The sequence below is a fragment of the Solanum lycopersicum genome, chromosome 9 (genome assembly GCF_036512215.1).
Source record: "Solanum lycopersicum chromosome 9, SLM_r2.1".
NCBI lineage: Eukaryota > Viridiplantae > Streptophyta > Magnoliopsida > Solanales > Solanaceae > Solanum > Solanum lycopersicum.
In genome coordinates, this window is record NC_090808.1 from 66,914,777 (window position 1) to 66,933,137 (window position 18,361).

The 18,361-nt window shown below is 34.2% G+C and overlaps 5 protein-coding genes and 1 pseudogene across 5 annotated transcripts; all 6 read left to right on the forward strand.

Annotated features, from left to right (window-relative positions):
- Positions 1-1,847: 1,847 nt before the first annotated feature.
- LOC101246566 (uncharacterized) lies at positions 1,848-5,165 on the forward strand. The gene is made up of 5 exons (XM_004247663.5): positions 1,848-2,369; positions 4,089-4,203; positions 4,277-4,366; positions 4,508-4,606; positions 4,703-5,165. Exons 1-5 carry the CDS (start codon positions 2,302-2,304, stop codon positions 4,814-4,816), a joined length of 486 nt encoding a protein of 161 aa, XP_004247711.1. The 5' UTR covers positions 1,848-2,301; the 3' UTR covers positions 4,817-5,165.
- Positions 5,166-5,347: 182 nt separating this feature from the next.
- Positions 5,348-8,513, forward strand: LOC101245697 (1-aminocyclopropane-1-carboxylate oxidase homolog). Its single transcript, XM_004247662.5, has 3 exons — positions 5,348-6,322; positions 7,188-7,509; positions 8,145-8,513. The coding sequence occupies exons 1-3, from the start codon at positions 5,784-5,786 to the stop codon at positions 8,394-8,396; spliced, it is 1,113 nt and encodes a 370-aa protein (XP_004247710.1). The 5' UTR covers positions 5,348-5,783; the 3' UTR covers positions 8,397-8,513.
- Positions 8,514-10,757: 2,244 nt separating this feature from the next.
- On the forward strand, positions 10,758-12,872 carry LOC101245098 (1-aminocyclopropane-1-carboxylate oxidase homolog). The gene is made up of 4 exons (XM_004247660.5): positions 10,758-10,873; positions 10,972-11,592; positions 11,741-12,062; positions 12,346-12,872. The coding sequence occupies exons 2-4, from the start codon at positions 11,045-11,047 to the stop codon at positions 12,601-12,603; spliced, it is 1,128 nt and encodes a 375-aa protein (XP_004247708.1). The 5' UTR covers positions 10,758-10,873; positions 10,972-11,044; the 3' UTR covers positions 12,604-12,872.
- A 615-nt stretch (positions 12,873-13,487) lies between these two features.
- Positions 13,488-15,146, forward strand: LOC101246282 (1-aminocyclopropane-1-carboxylate oxidase homolog). Its single transcript, XM_069289066.1, has 3 exons — positions 13,488-14,182; positions 14,340-14,661; positions 14,774-15,146. Exons 1-2 carry the CDS (start codon positions 13,638-13,640, stop codon positions 14,491-14,493), a joined length of 699 nt encoding a protein of 232 aa, XP_069145167.1. The 5' UTR covers positions 13,488-13,637; the 3' UTR covers positions 14,494-14,661; positions 14,774-15,146.
- LOC138338655 (1-aminocyclopropane-1-carboxylate oxidase homolog) lies at positions 14,512-15,025 on the forward strand. Its single transcript, XM_069289633.1, has 2 exons — positions 14,512-14,661; positions 14,774-15,025. The coding sequence occupies exons 1-2, from the start codon at positions 14,512-14,514 to the stop codon at positions 15,023-15,025; spliced, it is 402 nt and encodes a 133-aa protein (XP_069145734.1).
- A 997-nt stretch (positions 15,147-16,143) lies between the features above and the next one.
- LOC101259289 (1-aminocyclopropane-1-carboxylate oxidase homolog) lies at positions 16,144-17,885 on the forward strand (annotated as a pseudogene).
- The last annotated feature ends 476 nt before the right edge of the window (positions 17,886-18,361 follow it).

The following is an 18,361-nucleotide window of genomic DNA, read 5'->3' on the forward strand; positions in this document are numbered from 1 at the left end:
TTTTCACTTAAAAATGAAAAATAGTTAAACATTTTATTTTAAAAAAAAGTGAAACTAAAAATAAAAGTTGATAATTTTATTGAATTTTGAAAACAATAATAATATACTCGATGAAATTTCACGAAGGAGGCAGAGAGACTATTATGAAAGATCCTGAGCTCAAGTGCAATAAATTTCGCTATGAAGATGAAAGAGATAATGAAGAGAATATAACAAATAATAAGAAAACAATGCAAAGTCTACAAAAGAATAGCCAAAACAACAATAAAACATTTGATAATCGAAACTTCGTAACAACATGCTAGGGTAGATTAGTATAAAGTTAAAAAATAATAATGATAAAAAAAGTTACAATAATACAACTAGTTCCATCACAAACATCAACCACCATAAGCAAGACAACATTATATTATCTATTAACCCTCGCATCTTCGTGTCTAAGGTTATATCGTCATTCCTCTGAATTTTAGACCCAAAATACTTAAATTTATCTCTCTTGAAGATATTTGTGTGTCAAACCTCACTTCCAAGCATATCTCATGCATCGTATTATTTAATTTTTACCAAACATATACTATCTTGATTCGGCTCAACATAAACCTTTTAGCATCTAAAGTTTTTCTCTACGCCTACTTAGCACCAATTTTCTTGCGCGTCTCATCATGTCATCCACAAATAACATATATCACGGCATTTTATCTTGAATGTCAAGCGTTAAAGCATTCTTCGCAAAGACAAACAGAAACACACCAAGATTCGACCCTTGGTGTAAGCTGATCTCCCCATGAAGGTGCTCTAGAATCTCCTCCCCTTGTCTTATCCACATTTTAGCCTTTTCGTACATGTCCTTTATCGCTCTAATGTAGGTCATTGATATACCTCTTGCCTCATGCATCGCTACCAAACTTCCCTCTGAACTTTATCATAAGTCTTCTCAAGGTCAATGAACACCATATATATATTCCTCTTTCTTTTTCAATACAATTCTATCGTTTCTTCACAAAATGAATGACTTCTACCATAAATCACCCTAACATAAATCTAAATTAATTCTCTAAAATAAACACACTATTTCTCACTTTCTACTTCACCATTCTCTCCCAAACTTTTATAATATAACTTAACACCGCTATAGATATTACAATTGAATATGATTAGAGGGAATACTATTTTTTGAGTGTGGGACCAAAATGAAAGGAACAAAAGTCATAAAGGAGTTCAACAAGAAACTACTCTTAAAACCAAGGGACATATTTGAGAAGACCACAAAAATAATTCTTCCATACTCACCTACTTAAAGAATGAAACTACTCGCTTACTCAAGCTGCCACGTTTCTCAATGCTATTGGTTCTAAAACGTGTCTCCTTCAATCAACCGTACATTTCAAAGATGGCCAAACAAAAAAGCGAGTACACTATTTTTATCTTACTCCCGAGCGTTTGCCATTTGCATAGAGAAATTTATAGTAGGTATGGAGGAAATTTAAATTTTACAAATATAAATAAGCCGTCGAGAAGGAAAAAAAGGTAAGTGGACATATTTGAGAAGAGTTGTTATTTGTGTTTGATACGAAGAAAAATATCATTTTAAAAAAATTTTAAGTAATTAAATTGCAAGTTTGTAACTTACAATGAGCTTTTTGAGGTAAATTTGAATTAATGAGATTTTAATATTGATATTAAATATCTTATGATAAATAAAAACAAATATAATATCTTCTATAGTGATAGAATCACATTTCGTTATATTATTCGTACTCTAGAAATAATTTTAATAATTTTTAATTGAAAAAAGTTTGGATGAACTCATGGCCCTTATTAGGTTCAAAGTATTTCTTAAAAGCCTCACGATAATATTATTTTTTCTTCTTCAAATATAAAACTCAATCGATTCATTTGTGTATTTCTAAGAATAATAATAAAATCTCTTAATTCTCCATCCCAAACTTCTTCAACTATATTTCTTAAAAGAAATATATTATTGTATGAAAATTCATAACTATTGTGCATATTTTAGTTATTAATATTCTTACTTTTTAACGTGAATACAAATATAATGTAAATAAATATCAAAATCAAACATAACAAATAAAATTAAAAAAGTGACTTCAAATACTAAAGTTTGAATTCCCCGATACTAAGGGGACCAAAGAACAATTTTTTTTACTCTAACAAGTATTACTACTACCTATAAATTAAAGGAAAACAAAGACCAACAAGATCCCTGTTTTTTCTCTCTGTTTGAATTCATCTCTGTTTTCTCTTTTATAGAGAGAAATTTGAATCCCCATTTGCATTGTAATGGCGACCATGTCATTCGTTGGAAGACTTCTCTTCGTATCCGTCTTTGTTCTCTCCGCTTATCAAGAGTAAGTTCTTCATTTTTCATATTCAGATCTGCTCTGTTTTTAGTTTTTTTTTTTTCAAAATATGAAAAAGTAAACACACGAATAAGTTGAAGAACCCAAAGGGGTTCAATATTTACTATTTATGTATAACTAATAAATTTAGTTTTGTACAAATAGTGTAATTTTTCGCCGGAGTGGTAGGATGTGTATAGTGAGGAAAGCTAGGGTTTTGTTCTTTGCTTTAGGAGATAGATCCAACATTTTAATGTAATTGACTGTACACGTTGACCTTATGCATATTATGTAATTGATGACAGTATGAGTTGCACTTTGCAATTCTTTTGGTTAGTTTCTACTGGCCAGCATGCAGATCCGCTTATTTGTTTTGGTGAGGTGTTGGAATATTATTGTTGTTTCGTGGTAAGTTAGCTTTTGGAGTTGAGTTTAAGCTTAAAGTTCAATTTTTTAGCATGGTGTCTTTGTTAGTTTGTGTGCTTATAGCTTATATTGAGTAAAGGAGTGTTGTAATTGAGATTCAAATCTGGGATCTTTAGGTTGTTAGTTGTTACTACTATGCCTTGAATACTCCGCCATTGGGGAGTAGATCCTTCTCGTGTTTGTACTTGGTTTGAGTTGATTTGTTAACAGAGTTGGATGACTAAGTTTTGGATGAATTAGTGTAATGATTTGGAATCAGCTCAATTGGTTGTGATTGGAGATCTCTCAATGTTTTTGAAGTTGATTTTCTTGACTTTGATGTTGAAGTTGGAACTTTTTGGTTGGAATTGTGTTTTTTTGCTCTTGTGTGTTGATCCATTCAAGATGTAGATTTACAACTATATGACTGGATATATGGTGCAAAGATTACATAGCTTGAGTCAAGGTTTGTGTTCTTTGTACTTGTGGCATGCTTATAAAGCTGGCACTTGATGTGTTGTTAACACTACCCGGTAAAGTAGATCTGTTATTGGAGTTTTATATTGCTAGAGGAAATTACATTACGAAGTTTAAATGTGAGGCCCAATCTAGATTCTTGAATTTGGTATTGGTGTTAAGGCTGTCAATGGTACAGTATGTGTGTTCTATGGTGTAAACTATTACCACTCTCTCTACTGAGTCTGTTATGGAATACTTGCCAATACTCATTTTCAAATTGATTGAACAAGTATACCCTTTTATATAATACTTGTTAGTATGGAAGCTAATTCTGAAGGACATAATGATGACTTGCATAATGTTTCTTTTGCTCCATTTCATGTGCATATATCTGACCTTCCTCAAGCCTTTAAAAAGTCAATAACTTGCATTTTCCTCTTTGGTTTGTGTGGCCCGATATAGAAAATACAGCCTACTTCCTTGACTCTCTTTCTTGAGTCCTGTACTACCAAATGGCTATAGATGAAGCAAAAAGGAATATGTTAGAGGTCAATAACACAACTGAAATGGTGTTAAACATAAAACATGTACCAGAGTGCCAACTGCGTGGCACTTCTATCTACTGAGCTTCGATGATTAGTTCATTGATTGATATTACATTAGAATGTTTTGGGCTGAAGAATTTATGAAAAGTTAAACTATTGACTGTCTTGGACTGCAACATTGGGATGTAGTCTGCGTACATAATGTAGTCCGCGTACATAATGCTAGGAGTAGGGGAACTTTCTAAATTATTTTATAATTTCTTTGCCCTTATATTTTATTCGTAAACTGATCATTATTCATCAACTGCTCTGGTTATAGGTTCAGTGAATTTGGGTCTGATGGCGGGCCAGCAGCAAAGGCTTTAGCACCAAAGTTCAATGTTTTGTCAAAGCATGTGGCAACACACATCGGATTTGAATTACCCCATGTAGAGGTATCACTTTGGCTCAACTTATTTGACCTTCTTTCTTAGTTGTACCTAACTTAACATGATATGTTATTTACAGATGAAACATCTTATTTTGGGGGCCATAGTTTTGAAGGGTCTTGGAAGCCTTTTATTCGTCTTCGGCAGCACTCTTGGAGCTCTTCTTCTGGTTTGTATCTTACTATGCGTCATTTTCTTGTTGGACTTACATTGTATAGTAGCTTTCGTGGGGTTTTTTTTTGGGAAACTATTTTGTTTGAACCTTTTTGTCTCATACCTCACTTATCCTTATCTTTGTTTGTTTACACAGCTGATACATCAGGCCGTTGCTTCCCCAGTTTTGTACGACTTCTACAACTATGATGTTGACAAGAAGGAATTCGTTCAACTCTTTTTCAAATTTTCTCAGGTTAGCCATTGGTTTGCTCTTCAAACTTTACGTTCATCTGGTATTCGTATCTGCAATGTATTGATAAAAAGTACGTCTCTTCACTCGTTTGAACAGAACTTGGCGTTGCTAGGTGCACTATTGTTTTTCATTGGCATGAAGAACTCAATGCCCAGGAGATCATCCTCCTCATCTTCAAAGAAGAAGGGTCCAAAGGCAAAAGCAAATTAAGAAGGGAAGGTGCATTTTTGTTGCAACGGTTTCGCGATTTCATATTTTTCCTGCAGGTTTACGATGTATTTTTCTATTTACGGTTGAACTTTCCCAACCCTTTTTAGCATATTCATCTTTGTTTTTTTTTTTTCCTTTAGCCGGCAATTTTAAACGTTTGAACCAACACTATTTAGATATCAACAGTGCAATATGAGAAAAATGTAGTTGATATTTACATTGTTATCATCTGTAGCCATGTTGGTTCTTTTTGCAGCAGTTGTACTATTTCATGTACTGACTGAAAATGTTGCTCGTACTAATATATTTTTATAGTATAATGAATGAGTAAAAATAATCATTTGCCAAATGTAAAGTACCTACAACAGTAATGGAGGTGCGCACTAAATAAAAACACATAGTAGGTATGCTGCAGTAAATTTTGTTGGTGTACCAACCTGGATTATAATGTGGGATTTGAGTTTCGTGTTTGAGCTCGAGGTCTTAGTATGAAAAAAAAACTATTGAAAGCGTCATTAGTTTGGCGATGTACAGTTCAACTTTAATTAATGTTGTTGGAGTTCTTATCGGCTCATTTAACTTATTTTCGCCATCTGTGTTATTTAATTATAATTACTTGCTATTATTATCGTGATATTTTCTATGATATTATTTTAAACATTAAACAGCAATTTACATGGTAAGCGGAGACTTTATAAATTATTGCTCATACACGTGAAATACACCATTTAAAATTTTAAATAATATAAACTCATTGCACCACTAGTCCACTAGGATTTAACTGAAATATTTGCTGCTTAAAGTCAATTTTTTTGCCAAACAAGTGGCTATTAATTAATATGTTTGAAATGAATCTTATTCTTATCATCTATCTAACCTTTTATAAAACTTGCATCAAATAGGATTTTTTTTTTTCAAAAGAGATTTGAATTTATCGGTGAAACTTTTGATTCCGTCACCGTACAAAATGATACAACAAATTCAAGACACGTCCTCATCAAACTATGATAAAAATATAGAGCTAAAAGCCTTTGATGACACGAAAGCCGGTGTTAAAGGCCTTGTTGATGCTGGAATTACTCAAGTACCTCGGATATTCATCCATCCAGAGGTTTCAGGCTCGGGGCCTTCCCCGAGCCTGGAGGAAACACGTTTTGTTTTTCCAATAATAGATCTCGAAAACATCAATAAAGATCCTATCAAGCACAAAGAGATTGTTAAAAAAGTTGGTGATGCTTCAGAGACATGGGGATTCTTCCAAGTGATCAATCATGGTATTCCGATGTCAGTCCTGGATGAAATGCTACGAGGAGCACGAGGTTTCTTCGAGCAAGATATTGACGTTAAGAAGAAATATTATCATCGCGATTATACACGGAGAGTGGTGTATAATAGCAATTTTGATTTGTATAACCCTAAGGCTTTAGCAGTAAATTGGAGAGACTCACTTTATTCTACTATGGGTCCTGAGCCTTTTAATCCTGAGGAATTGCCTGAGGCTTGCAGGTATGTATTTTCGGAAAATTACTCTGTCTTCATTTTATATCACGCTCTTTTCATTTTGGGATGTTTTAAAATGTTTGATACCATTCGATGATGATGTGTTGGTTGTTTCAATGAACCTAAATTTTCAATTATTGCTTTAGTATTTTCTTTCATGTCTATCAATAATATGCGCCGTCCATTTCATTTTATGTGATATTATTATATGTTACTTTTTGAAAAGTCAAAGAGTTTCATTAACCATATTTTATATGTAGATTATTTTGAATTATTAACTATTGTGAGTTAGTACTTTTTGTAAGCATGATTTTCAAATATGTAAGTCTAATTTTAGAAAAATTCAAGAATTTGTCTGAATTCACAATGAAAGTTAAGTTGGTTGACCCTCGTACTCCAATGAAAATCAATTTATATCTTAAACTCTATTTTCAGTCAGATACTATATCATATTAAATAAAAGACATAATACATATAAACATTATTTTTAACTTGGTGTCAGTTGACAACTATGACCCTTAACTTTATATGTACACAAGTAGACACTCAAACTTGTATAAAATTGAACAAATTGACACATTCGTCCTACATGGCACCCTACATGAAAATTTTGTGTCCTTCGTGTAGTATGCCATGTAAGACACGGGTGTCTACTTGTTCAATTTTATACAAATTTAAGTGTCTACTTGTACACTTCCAAAGTTAAGAGTCATAATTGTCAACTGACGCCAAGTTAAGGGTCATATTTATATATTATGCCTAAACTAAAATACACATGGAATAACTAAACTAATAAGAAATGATGCATATTGTATACCTTTCTTTTCAAAACTTATTATTTGTATAAACTTTATTACTTACATTCTTGAAGGGAAATAGTAATGGAGTACTCACACCATGTAATGAAAATGGGATGCACTCTGCTTGAGTTACTCTCAGAGTCTCTTGGTCTAAAAACAAGTCATCTCAAAGAAATGGAATGTTCAGAGGGTCTTAGCATTTTGTGCAATTACTATCCATCATGTCCACAGCCAGATTTAACCATAGGTCTTAGCAAACATACAGACAATGATTTCTTCACAATCCTTCTACAAGATGATATTGGAGGTCTCCAAGTTCTTCATCACAATCATTGGGTTGATGTTCCTCCTACACCTGGAGCTTTAGTTATCAATATCGGAGATGTTCTCCAGGCAAGTCTCTTACTTCTTAATAATCATTCGGATTGAGGATCTAGAGTCAGTACATATGTGATGAACGAGTATGATATATAGTATCACATGTATTTATAAGACAAGTCTTTTTCTTATTCTTACTTCCTAGCTAGTCGAATTCAGGATCTAGAGTCAGTACATTTGTGATGAACGAGTATGATATATATATAGTATCACATGTATTTATAAACAAGTCTTTTTCTTATCCTTACTTCCTAGCTAGTCGAATTTAGGATCAAGAGTCAGTAGGTGAAGGAGTATGATAGTATCGTATATATGTATAAGACAAGTCTTTTTTCTTATTCTTACTTCCTAGCCAGTCGAATTCAGGATCTAGAGTCAGTAGGTGAAGAAGGAATATGATAGTATCACATGTATGTATAAGACTAGTCTTTTTCTTATTCTTACTTCCTAGCTAGTAGAATTCAGGATCTAGAGACAGTAGGCGAAAGAAGGAGTATGATAGTATCACGTGTATGTATTAAACAAGTATTTTTCTTATTCTTACTTCTTAACCAATCGAATTCAGGATCTATAATCAGTAGGTGAAGGAGGAGTATAAATAGGGTCATAATCAACTTTTATTATATTTGTGTGAATTTTGTATTTTTCAGCTCATATCAAATGACAAGTACAAAAGTGTAGATCATAGAGCATTGTCAAACAAAATAGGTCCAAGAATATCAATAGCAAGCTTTTTTAGCTCAGGGCCATTGCCATCTTCCAAACTCTATGGACCAATTGAGGAGTTACTATCAGAAAACAATCCTCCAAAGTATCGTGCAACGACACTGAAGGACTTCTATGATCATTTCAGCCAGAAAGGACTTGATGGAACTTCAAATCTATCTCACTACAAAATCTAAACGTTAGGGTTCGTTTGGTTCACATTCTAGTTATGTGGGGATTGTAATGCAAGAACTTCTATTTAATGGATAATAAATATACTGAAATACCATGACACATGATTTATTTATGCTTAATATTACTTCTGGAGTATACTGTTCGGAGAAATCTTAGTAGCTCAATTGATTGACTATCTGAAATTGAAAAAGATTGGATCCATGAGAGCAATTAAGCATACTCCATTGTTAAATAGTCAACCAACTGAGCTACTAAGAAATGAAAATATTTATCCGCATGGAGTTGGAAATTCTTGTAGACTGGGAGGATTCGGAGCCATGAAACATAAAATTGTCTCTCCAACTTGCAGCTGGAACACAAGGTTTATACAAATCAAGATTGCTAGTATAAAACACTTTTCTCTCCTAAGTTTTATTCTCTTTTTAAAATCTGAAATGACGTCTGATTAAGGACAGAGGAATTTCAACCATCTCAACATAATCTATATTCGTCATTTTGAATTTTTCTTATTGATGTAGTGGACGTTTGGCCTTAACAACCAAAAAAATTGTTGAGGAACAATTAAAATTTCACAATATATTAATATAGTACTCAACTTTTTATTTAGCAAAATAATAATCCTAAAAATTAGATAAATATTAGTATGATGATAAATAAATGTTAATATTAAACATAAATACTTGGACAAGTGATAAGGAGGGTGTAAAAGAATAACATACACTGCCAAATGCTTCATTGTTGCAATTTCTCCAAAAAAGATGACTCTTTGACAACTATATTTCTTTTAGAGAAAATAACATAAAAAGCATCTTTAAATTTGATCGAATAACTTATTTTAATATTTAAATTACACGAGCGCTTAAATATCCTTTTATAATTTTTAAAGTGAATTAAATGCACCACAAAAGAATGATGTGGTAAATAGATTGAGTTCACTCACCTGTCATTTTTTATAAAAACATACACATGCCTTTTTTTTTATAGATTAAAATATAATTAATATTTTAAATATTCATATATATTTAAAATTGAATTATTTATATTTCGTATTATTATTTTTGATATTATATTTTCCAACAACAGAACATAGAAGAGAAAATCAAAGTAAAACAAGAAATAGGGAATTGAATTAATTAACCTTTCTTTTTATGAAATAAGTTGCGCACAAATTTTATCATCAAATCAAAGAAAGAAAGAGGAAATATATATAGAAGGACCACAAAAAGATATGGTTTAGTGAATAATGCTCCGTATGTCTTATTATCATGACATATTTTCTTTTTAATTTATCTGAAAAAATGTCAATCTTTGTTTTGTTAGAAATAATTTAACTTTAAATTTTCTTTCTCATCTTCATGAGATAATTTATATTGTACAAACCTTTAAAATTTATTTTAAATCAAAAATTTTAAAAGCTTTTCTTTCTTTGTTAAATTTTGTGTTAAGTCAAACGATAGCACATAAATTTGGACAAAAAGAGAACTATATGTGGTGTTTACTTACCTTTTAGGGCGTGTTTAGAAATATATTTTCTTAAATAATAAGTGTGCTCTTTATTTATTTTTTTACTATTTAATAAATAAACAATTACGAATCTAGCCACAATACAAGATCCAATTGATATACTGTCAAATTATATTTGGAACACCTGGATTAAAAGTATAAGTCTGTGCACTAAAGATGCCTATATATAGAACATAAACTATCTCATTACTATTATGCTAGGAGTTATGTTATTTTCTTTTAAATAGCTATTTTGTAATAGCACTCTAAAATCTCCCTTTTCTAATTTCCTTTTTTTTTTTTAAGTTCTTTTACAATCAATACAAACCTTACTTTGTTACATAACACAAAAATATATTATTCCAAAAACATCTAAGCAAGCATAAAGAAATAAGAGGCTTCTTTATTTTTAGAAGAACCAATTAATTTCTTATTCCACGTCTCAATAATTGGAGCTAAAGACACACACAAAAAGAGTATTGGTCCCTTTTTTTTAAAAAAAATAAATAAATTTATAGATGTACATTCTTATATTTTTTAAAGGGATAATGCACAAGTACCCCTCAACCTATGCCCGAAATCCCAGAGACACACTTATATTATACTAAGGTCCTATTACCCCTGAACTTATTTTATAAGTAATTTTCTACCCTTTTTTGCCAACGTGGCACTAGTTAGAAAAAAAAAGTCAACCATCGTTGGGTCCACGAGATAGTGCCACGTAAGTCGAAAAGGGGTAAAAAATTATTAATAAAATAAGTTCAGGGGTAATAGGACCGTAGTATAGTATAAGTGTGTCTCTGAGATTTCCGGCATAGGTTGAGGAGTACTTGGCATTATCCCTTTTTTTAAATAAAAACTTATCTTAGCTTTATTTAGGTGTTTTCCAGCTATATGATGCGTCCTTTATCTTTCCAAAAGAGTGGACATAATTCTCTCAAGATAGGGGCGGAGCTAGATGGGCTCGAAGAGTAATGTATATACAATATTAGTTGAATTTTTTTTATATTTATTTTTTCATATTCGAATCTCGTTATTTTAGTGAAAATCTTGACTTTGCCATTTGCCGTTCAGATTTGTCCATCTTATAATCTCACAAGTGAAGTAACTTTGTATTTACAATAGTAATGAAAAAGTAGAAGAAAAGATGGTTTTCTCCATGAATGAAGAATTTCAGGCTACATTACAGCCAAATTATGATAAACATAGTGAATTAAAAGCCTTTGATGACACAAAAGCTGGTGTCAAAGGACTTGTTGATGCTTGCAATAGTACTGAAGTGCCTCGAATATTCGTTCATCCACGAGAAAGCATACAAAACTCCCCAGGCTATACTGAGGAGGAGTTTGTTTTTCCTGTAATAGATCTTGAAGGCATTGATCATCCAATAAGGCATAAAGATATAGTTGACAAAGTTCGAGATGCATCAGAGACATGGGGATTTTTTCAAGTAGTCAATCATGACATTCCATTACCTGTCCTTGAAGAAATGTTGCAAGGAGCACGAAGATTTTTCGAGCAAGATGTGGAGATAAAGAAACGATATTACACTCGAGATACTACGAAGAAAGTAGCACATGTTAGCAACTTTGATTTGTTTAGCCCCTCTGTTCCAGCAGCTAGCTGGAGAGACTCACTTTACTGTTTTATGTGTCCTAATCCTCCTAGTCCAGAGGAATTTCCCACAGTATGTAGGTATGTTCTTACTCACACTTGAAAGAACACATTATTTTCACAAAAACACTCAAATTTGGCCAATAAGTAAGCACTTCAACTTTGAATATGCACGTCTAGACACCTCAACTCGTCTAGCCAATTGAGCAGACTAATTTGCATTCTGCAGGGAGATTTTGATTGAATTCTCTAAGAAGATGATGAAATTAGGCTGCTCATTATTTGAGTTATTGTCCGAGGGTCTCGGTCTCAATCCTTGTCATCTTAAAGATATGAACTGTGCTGAAGGGCTATCTATTGCCCAACATTACTATCCAGCATGTCCTCAGCCGGAACTCACCATAGGCACCAGACAGCATTCGGACTGTGTTTTCATTACCGTGCTTCTTCAAGATGATATAGGAGGTCTCCAAGTCCGTCACCAAAATCAGTGGATTGATGTTCCTCCTACACGTGGTGCTCTAGTCGTGAATATTGGAGATCTGTTACAGGTTAGCGTTCGTTTCCTAAAAACTTAAGCTGTGAAAAAGAGTTGTACTTTTACTTACTTAACTATGTCTTCAACATATCCTTTCATGTGCAATCCCGATTAGTCCAATCACGTGAAAGTTCTTTTTGTTTTGTAATTGGTGGTGGCGAGATGTTGAACTGTGTGATCATATCATGTGAAAGCTCAACGGTCACACAATTGAACTCACATTCTTAATTAGACTGATTCGTATAGTGTGTTTTGGTACTGATATAAAATTTTGCTTTAACTTTTTCTGATTTCAGCTCATATCGAATGACAAGTATATAAGTGTTGAGCATAGAGTATTGTCGAACAAAGTAGGTCCAAGAATATCAGTGCCGTGTTTCTTCAGCACTGGTGCATTTCCCTCTCCAAGGATTTATGGACCAATTAAGGAATTGTTATCAGAATGTAATCCTCCAAAGTATCGTGCAACCACAGTGAAGGAATATACAGACTATTTCCGCAAGAAAGGCTTCGATGGAACTTCTACACTGCTGGATTACAAGATCCCGTCCTAAAATTTAAGTTATTTCGTGTAAGTCATATCAAAGCTGTAAACTGAACATGTGATGTACAATTAGCTAATAAGATATTCTGTAGCAAGTGGAATCACATCAGGCTTTGATGATCACCTGATATTGGATTCCATCTATTTCTTTCGAGATTGAATTCAGTGTTAGGCATGTCGATAACCTTTAAAAGTGCAAAGGATGACTTTAATTTCATAGTCAATGTATTGAGAAAACAAACTCATTTAATCATATGTGCTACAGCCTATCTTCTTAAATATTTTGGTTATTCGTAGTCGTTAACGTGTTGTGCATACTATCAATGGGAACTAGTTCCATGACCACAATTAGCTTAGAGTGATGACTTTTTTTCTTTGGCTTATCTACCTTACATAAGCTATCGCTATATCTTCTAATATCCCCATAAGGGTAGGGATGGCAAGGGGAAGGGCGGGAGCAAATAGGGCAGGCTTAAACATAGGCGGGGCAGGGAGGGTTTCGATATGTGTGTGTGTGTGTGGGGGGGGGGGGGGGGTTAAAACTAATTTTTCTAAGCCCAAAGAGGTGCAGGGTGGGGGTGGGTTGAAAGAACCCTGTCCATTTATCTTTTTGACTTCTCATTTCTATCTCTCTTGAGTCCCAGAAATGAGAAGCTTACTATTTAATTTAGGGAATATACCCCTCGTTATAAAAGTGACTCATATATAGCGAGTTCCGTCATTTTTAGTCCCTTATGCAGGGTGGGGTGGGGCGGGTTAAACTCAACTCCCGCCCCATTGCCATCCCTACATAAGGGACTAAAAATGACGGAACTTCTCTATTGTGGTCTGAATTGCAAGTATCCAATAGTCTATGTTAATAGCTCTTTGACAAATCAACTCTAACTACTATGTGCTACGAAGAGACTTGTGGTCCGAAGGTTGAGAAATCCTTCACCTTTTAGATATTTTTGCAGTAAAAATTAATTAAACTCTAGTCCATGCTTCCTATAAGATTCTAATGAACCTCGGGAATCCTACTTGTTTAACACTCTAGCAAAGAAGATGGCAATCTCTAGAACCAATGATTATCAGGCCACAATTCAGAAAAGTTATGACAAAATGAGTGAGTTAAAAGCCTTTGATGATACTAAGGCAGGTGTTAAAGGGCTTGTTGATGCTGGAATCTCTAAGGCTCAAATATTCATTCTACCACCAAAAAACAGACCGGAATCCTCAAATACATGTGAAACTCAGTTCAGTTTTCCAGTGATAGATCTTGAAGGAATGAACGAGGACCCAATCAAGCATAAAGAGATTGTGGAAAAAGTTAGAAATGCATCGGAGACATGGGGTTTCTTCCAAGTGGTAAATCATGGCATTCCAAAATCTGTCCTGGAAGGAATGCTGCAAGGAACACGTGAGTTTTTTGAGCAAGATATCGAGGTTAAGAAGCAGTATTACACTCGAGATATGACGAGGAAGGTGGTTCATAGTAGCAATTTTGATTTGTATAGCCCTTCTGTCACAGCTGCAAATTGGAGAGACTCCGTTTTATTTTCAATGGCTCCTAATCCTCCCAGTCCACAAGAACTTCCAAAACCATGCAGGTAATTTAATATGTATTATGTTGTGATAAAAATCAAGAATTAACCAAGGAAATGTTGGCATCGTTATTTCTTTACTTATAATCAATTTATGCTTGATGTAAGTTTTAAAGGATTGTGTTCGGGAAAATTAGAAAATTTAACTGTGAAATTGCTGCAGGGAAATACTAATGGACTACTCGAATCATGTCATGAAGTTGGGAAAATCCTTGTTTGAATTATTGTCGGAGGGTCTAGGTCTTAATCCATCTCATCTGAATGATATTGATTGCGCTGAGGGGCTCCGCCTTTTGGGCCATTATTATCCAGCATGACCTCAGCCAGAACTCACCATGGGCACCAGTCAACACTCTGACAATGATTTTATCACCGTGCTTCTACAAGATCATATAGGAGGACTCCAAGTGCTTCACCAGAATCAGTGGGTTGATGTTCCTCCTACACCTGGTGCTCTTGTCGTGAACATTGGAGATCTTCTGCAGGCTAGTATTCCTTTTCTTTTCAAATCTTACATCACCTTGATAAGAATGAACATAACACCTTATTTGGTACCAAAGCTAGTTGTGCTTATTATTGTTGCCTTCTCTTTTCCAGCTCATTTCAAATGACAATTACGTAAGTGTTGAGCACAGAGTATTGTCAAATAAAGTTGGACCAAGAATATCAGTTGCATGCTTCTTCAGTACAGGTCCATTACCATCTTCCAAGCTGTATGGGCCAATTTCTGATTTGTTGTCAGAAGATAATCCTCCAAAATATCATGCCACCACAGTGAAAGACTTTAGTGATTACTTCCGTCAAAAGGGTTTAGATGGAACTTCTGTACTGTTGCATTTCAAGTTCTAACATAGTAACCGTAACTTATAAGGCATGAAGAATAAAAGAAAACAATAATATAAATTCATAAGGAGACTATGCAATCTCTATGAACCAGCTATTCTATCGTATATACAATCATATACATATATGTAGTGATTCTGTAACCCAAAATAACTTTTGGTGTGTATGTCGCTGAAGCTTCATAGATGTTGAAAGTAATAATACATATACAGTTTAACTTGACCTCCACTAGCAGATGAACACTTCAACTATCATTGTGATTATCTAGACAGTACAACTTGCACTTGCGATCAAAAACCTTAACTTTGAAAATGCACATTTAGACACCTTTAAGGAGGTGCATTTCTCAGCATTGGGGTGTTCACAGGGAGAACTTAAACAGAATTAAGGTGTTGAAACATGAACTGTTATGATCTTTGCAAGATTGTCCTCGTGATCTTTGTTATAGTTTCTATTCTTACCAGCAAATAAATGATTGTCAATTACCACTTGCAGCATCGGTCATAATTCATTTCTTTTCTCAACTGTCTAGTTTTTCTTTCCTCTTAATATAGTGTGGCGGGAGTACTTGTAAAGAGTAGCAAAAACTAGTTTGAAATTCCGGAGTTTAGGACTGATCGATGTATTTCATACTTACAAAATGCTATGTCCTTCTTTCCTTTTGTCTAAAAATTACCATTCTAATACAATGAATCCAGACTCGTGTCAAAGAGTCTGCATCTCAATCCTAGTTATTTCTGTTGAACTGTTTGTAACACGGATTAACCATTTAATTTGGCACATGTTGATGATACCTTTATTTTTACTTCTGTTGACAGTGAGTCCCTAAAGAGTTTAGTGATTGTTTTGAGAAGAAATGAGCAGACATCGGGACAGTTAATGTAGTAGTAACTAGTGCCATGACCACAACTTGTTTTCTTTGGCTTCTCTACCTTACATAAGCTACCACTATATCTTCTAATATCCTCATAAGGGACTAAAAAGTAATTTTGCTTGTCTGTTTTGTGGTCAAAATTACAAGTATCCGGGAGTCTAAGTTAGTAGCTCTTTGATAGATAAACTCTAATCTTTTTGCTGTAAAAATTAATAGCCCTTTAAAGTTTATCATGACTATTTCCTAGTCTACGCCTCTATTTATGCCGGATGGTGAAGATTATATATGTTTTTCATAGTGAGTAGTACTTTTAGTATCCCGTGCAGCCTATGTGATTCTAAGAACCTCAGGTATTCTACTTGTTTATAATACTCTAACAAAGAAGATGGAAATCTCTAGCACCGATGATTTTCAGACCATAATTCAGAGAAGTTATGACAAAATGAGTGAGTTAAAAGCCTTTGATGGTACAAAGGCAGGTATCAAAGGGCTTGTTGATGCTGGAATCACTAAGGTGCCTCGAATATTCATGCTACCACCAAAACACAGACCGGAGTCCTCGGATACATGTGAAACACAGTTCATTTTTCCAGTGATAGACCTTGAAGGCATTGCTAAGGATCCAAGCATAAAGAGATTGTGGACAAAGTTCGATATGCGTCAGAGACATGGGGTTTCTTCCAAGTGGTTAATCATGACATTCCAGTATCTGTCCTGGAAGAAATGTTGCAAGGAACACGAAAGTTTTTTGAGCAAGATATTGAGGTTAAGAATCAGTATTACACTCGAGATATTACGAAAAAAGTGGTTTATTCTTGCAATTTTGATTTGTATAGCCCTTCTGTTCCAGCTGCAAATTGGAGAGACACACTTTTCTGTTTAATGGCTCCTAATCCTCCTAGTCCAGAAGAAGTTCCAACAGCATGCAGGTATGTTCTAAACATTAATTAGAAAAATAACCAACTTCATTTCGTTACCTAATAACTAAATATGTATTATGTTGTGACAAAAATCAAGAATAAACTATGCTAATATCGGTAGTTATATCCAGATGTCATATCTTTACAAATTGTGATGGATATTGTTAGGAAAAATAAGAAAACTGGATTTTCGGTTAGTTAATGATAACCACTGTTTCACGAGTTTACTGAAATTTCTGCAGCGAAACACTAATGGAGTTCTCTGATCATATCATGAAATTGGGGAAATCCATGTTTGAATTATTGTCTGAGGGTCTAGGTCTCAATACATCTCATCTCAATGATATCGGTTGTGCTGAGGGGCTCGTTGTTTTGGGCCATTACTATCCAGAATGTCCTCAGCCAGAACTCACCATGGGCACCAGTAAGCATTCTGACAATAGTTTTATCACCGTGCTTCTACAAGATCATATCGGAGGGCTTCAAGTGCTTCACCAGAATCATTGGGTTGATGTTCCCCCTACGCCTGGTACTATTGTCGTGAACATTGGAGATCTTCTACAGGCTAGTATTGTTTGCCTTTTTGAATATTATACCTACTCGATATGTATGAGTATAATTATTATTTGGTAAAGATTACTAGTTACGTTGTGCTAATTGTTGCTGCTTTTGTTTCAGCTCATATCAAATCACAAGTACATAAGTGTTGAACACAGAGTATTGACAAATAAACTAAGTTCAAGAATATCAGTTGCATGCTTCTTTGGTACAGGTCCAGTGCCATCTTCCAATCTTTATGGACCGATTACTGAGTTGTTGTCCAAAGATAATCCTCCAAAATATCGTGCAACCACAGTGAATGACTACTCTGCTTACTACCGTAAAAAAGGTCTAGATGGAACTTCTGCATTGTTGCTGTTGTGCGGAATTTGAGATAATATGAGAAAATATAAACGCGAAAAACAAGACAACAGATTTACGTGGTTCACCAATAAATTGGCTACGTCCACGGGAAGAGAGGGAGCAGTTTTATTATGGAGAGGCAAAAACAGAATTACAGAATAGGGTTTCCCATAGCGTCTATATATAGTGCTGAGCTACGCCCTAACAGGCTTGGGCCCAACATACAGAATCAACAGAAAATTAAGGGCCCAATACAACAACATTGTATACTGTCGGGCCGAGGGCGTCTCCGCCCCCGGATCAAGGCATTCAACAGTTGCATTACAAGATCTAATCATAGTAGTGTAACGATTGAATATACGATGAAAACTGAGAGTTTTAACTTTTGATGTATCTTATGCTGAAGCTTCATAGATAGTGAAACATGACCTGTATCAATATATGATAGAAAATTTATGTAGTCCTTCTCTTTTATGTACTGGCTTTAATTTTTTCTCCGAGGAGTTCTTTCACTTTAGAACATACCGATAAGATAGTGAAAAGCAATATCAAACAGAGGGAGTAATTCACACATAACAGTGTGAGGAAACAGAATGGGAGAGTACTATTATAGAAAGGCGTGTGAAATAAAAGAAGGTTAATTCT

Excerpts from the sequence above, each read along its gene's own strand:
- LOC101246566 (XM_004247663.5), top strand. The coding sequence starts at position 2,302 with ATGGCGACCATGTCATTCGTTGGAAGACTTCTCTTCGTATCCGTCTTT. Across the intron at positions 4,367-4,507 it reads CTCTTGGAGCTCTTCTTCTG|CTGATACATCAGGCCGTTGC; the intron begins GTTTGTATCTTA and ends TTGTTTACACAG. Across the intron at positions 4,607-4,702 it reads TCTTTTTCAAATTTTCTCAG|AACTTGGCGTTGCTAGGTGC; the intron begins GTTAGCCATTGG and ends TCGTTTGAACAG.
- LOC101245697 (XM_004247662.5), top strand. The coding sequence starts at position 5,784 with ATGATACAACAAATTCAAGACACGTCCTCATCAAACTATGATAAAAAT. Across the intron at positions 6,323-7,187 it reads GAATTGCCTGAGGCTTGCAG|GGAAATAGTAATGGAGTACT; the intron begins GTATGTATTTTC and ends ACATTCTTGAAG. Across the intron at positions 7,510-8,144 it reads ATATCGGAGATGTTCTCCAG|CTCATATCAAATGACAAGTA; the intron begins GCAAGTCTCTTA and ends TGTATTTTTCAG.
- LOC101245098 (XM_004247660.5), top strand. The coding sequence starts at position 11,045 with ATGGTTTTCTCCATGAATGAAGAATTTCAGGCTACATTACAGCCAAAT. Across the intron at positions 11,593-11,740 it reads GAATTTCCCACAGTATGTAG|GGAGATTTTGATTGAATTCT; the intron begins GTATGTTCTTAC and ends TGCATTCTGCAG. Across the intron at positions 12,063-12,345 it reads ATATTGGAGATCTGTTACAG|CTCATATCGAATGACAAGTA; the intron begins GTTAGCGTTCGT and ends TTCTGATTTCAG.
- LOC101246282 (XM_069289066.1), top strand. The coding sequence starts at position 13,638 with ATGGCAATCTCTAGAACCAATGATTATCAGGCCACAATTCAGAAAAGT. Across the intron at positions 14,183-14,339 it reads GAACTTCCAAAACCATGCAG|GGAAATACTAATGGACTACT; the intron begins GTAATTTAATAT and ends AAATTGCTGCAG.
- LOC138338655 (XM_069289633.1), top strand. The coding sequence starts at position 14,512 with ATGGGCACCAGTCAACACTCTGACAATGATTTTATCACCGTGCTTCTA. Across the intron at positions 14,662-14,773 it reads ACATTGGAGATCTTCTGCAG|CTCATTTCAAATGACAATTA; the intron begins GCTAGTATTCCT and ends TCTCTTTTCCAG.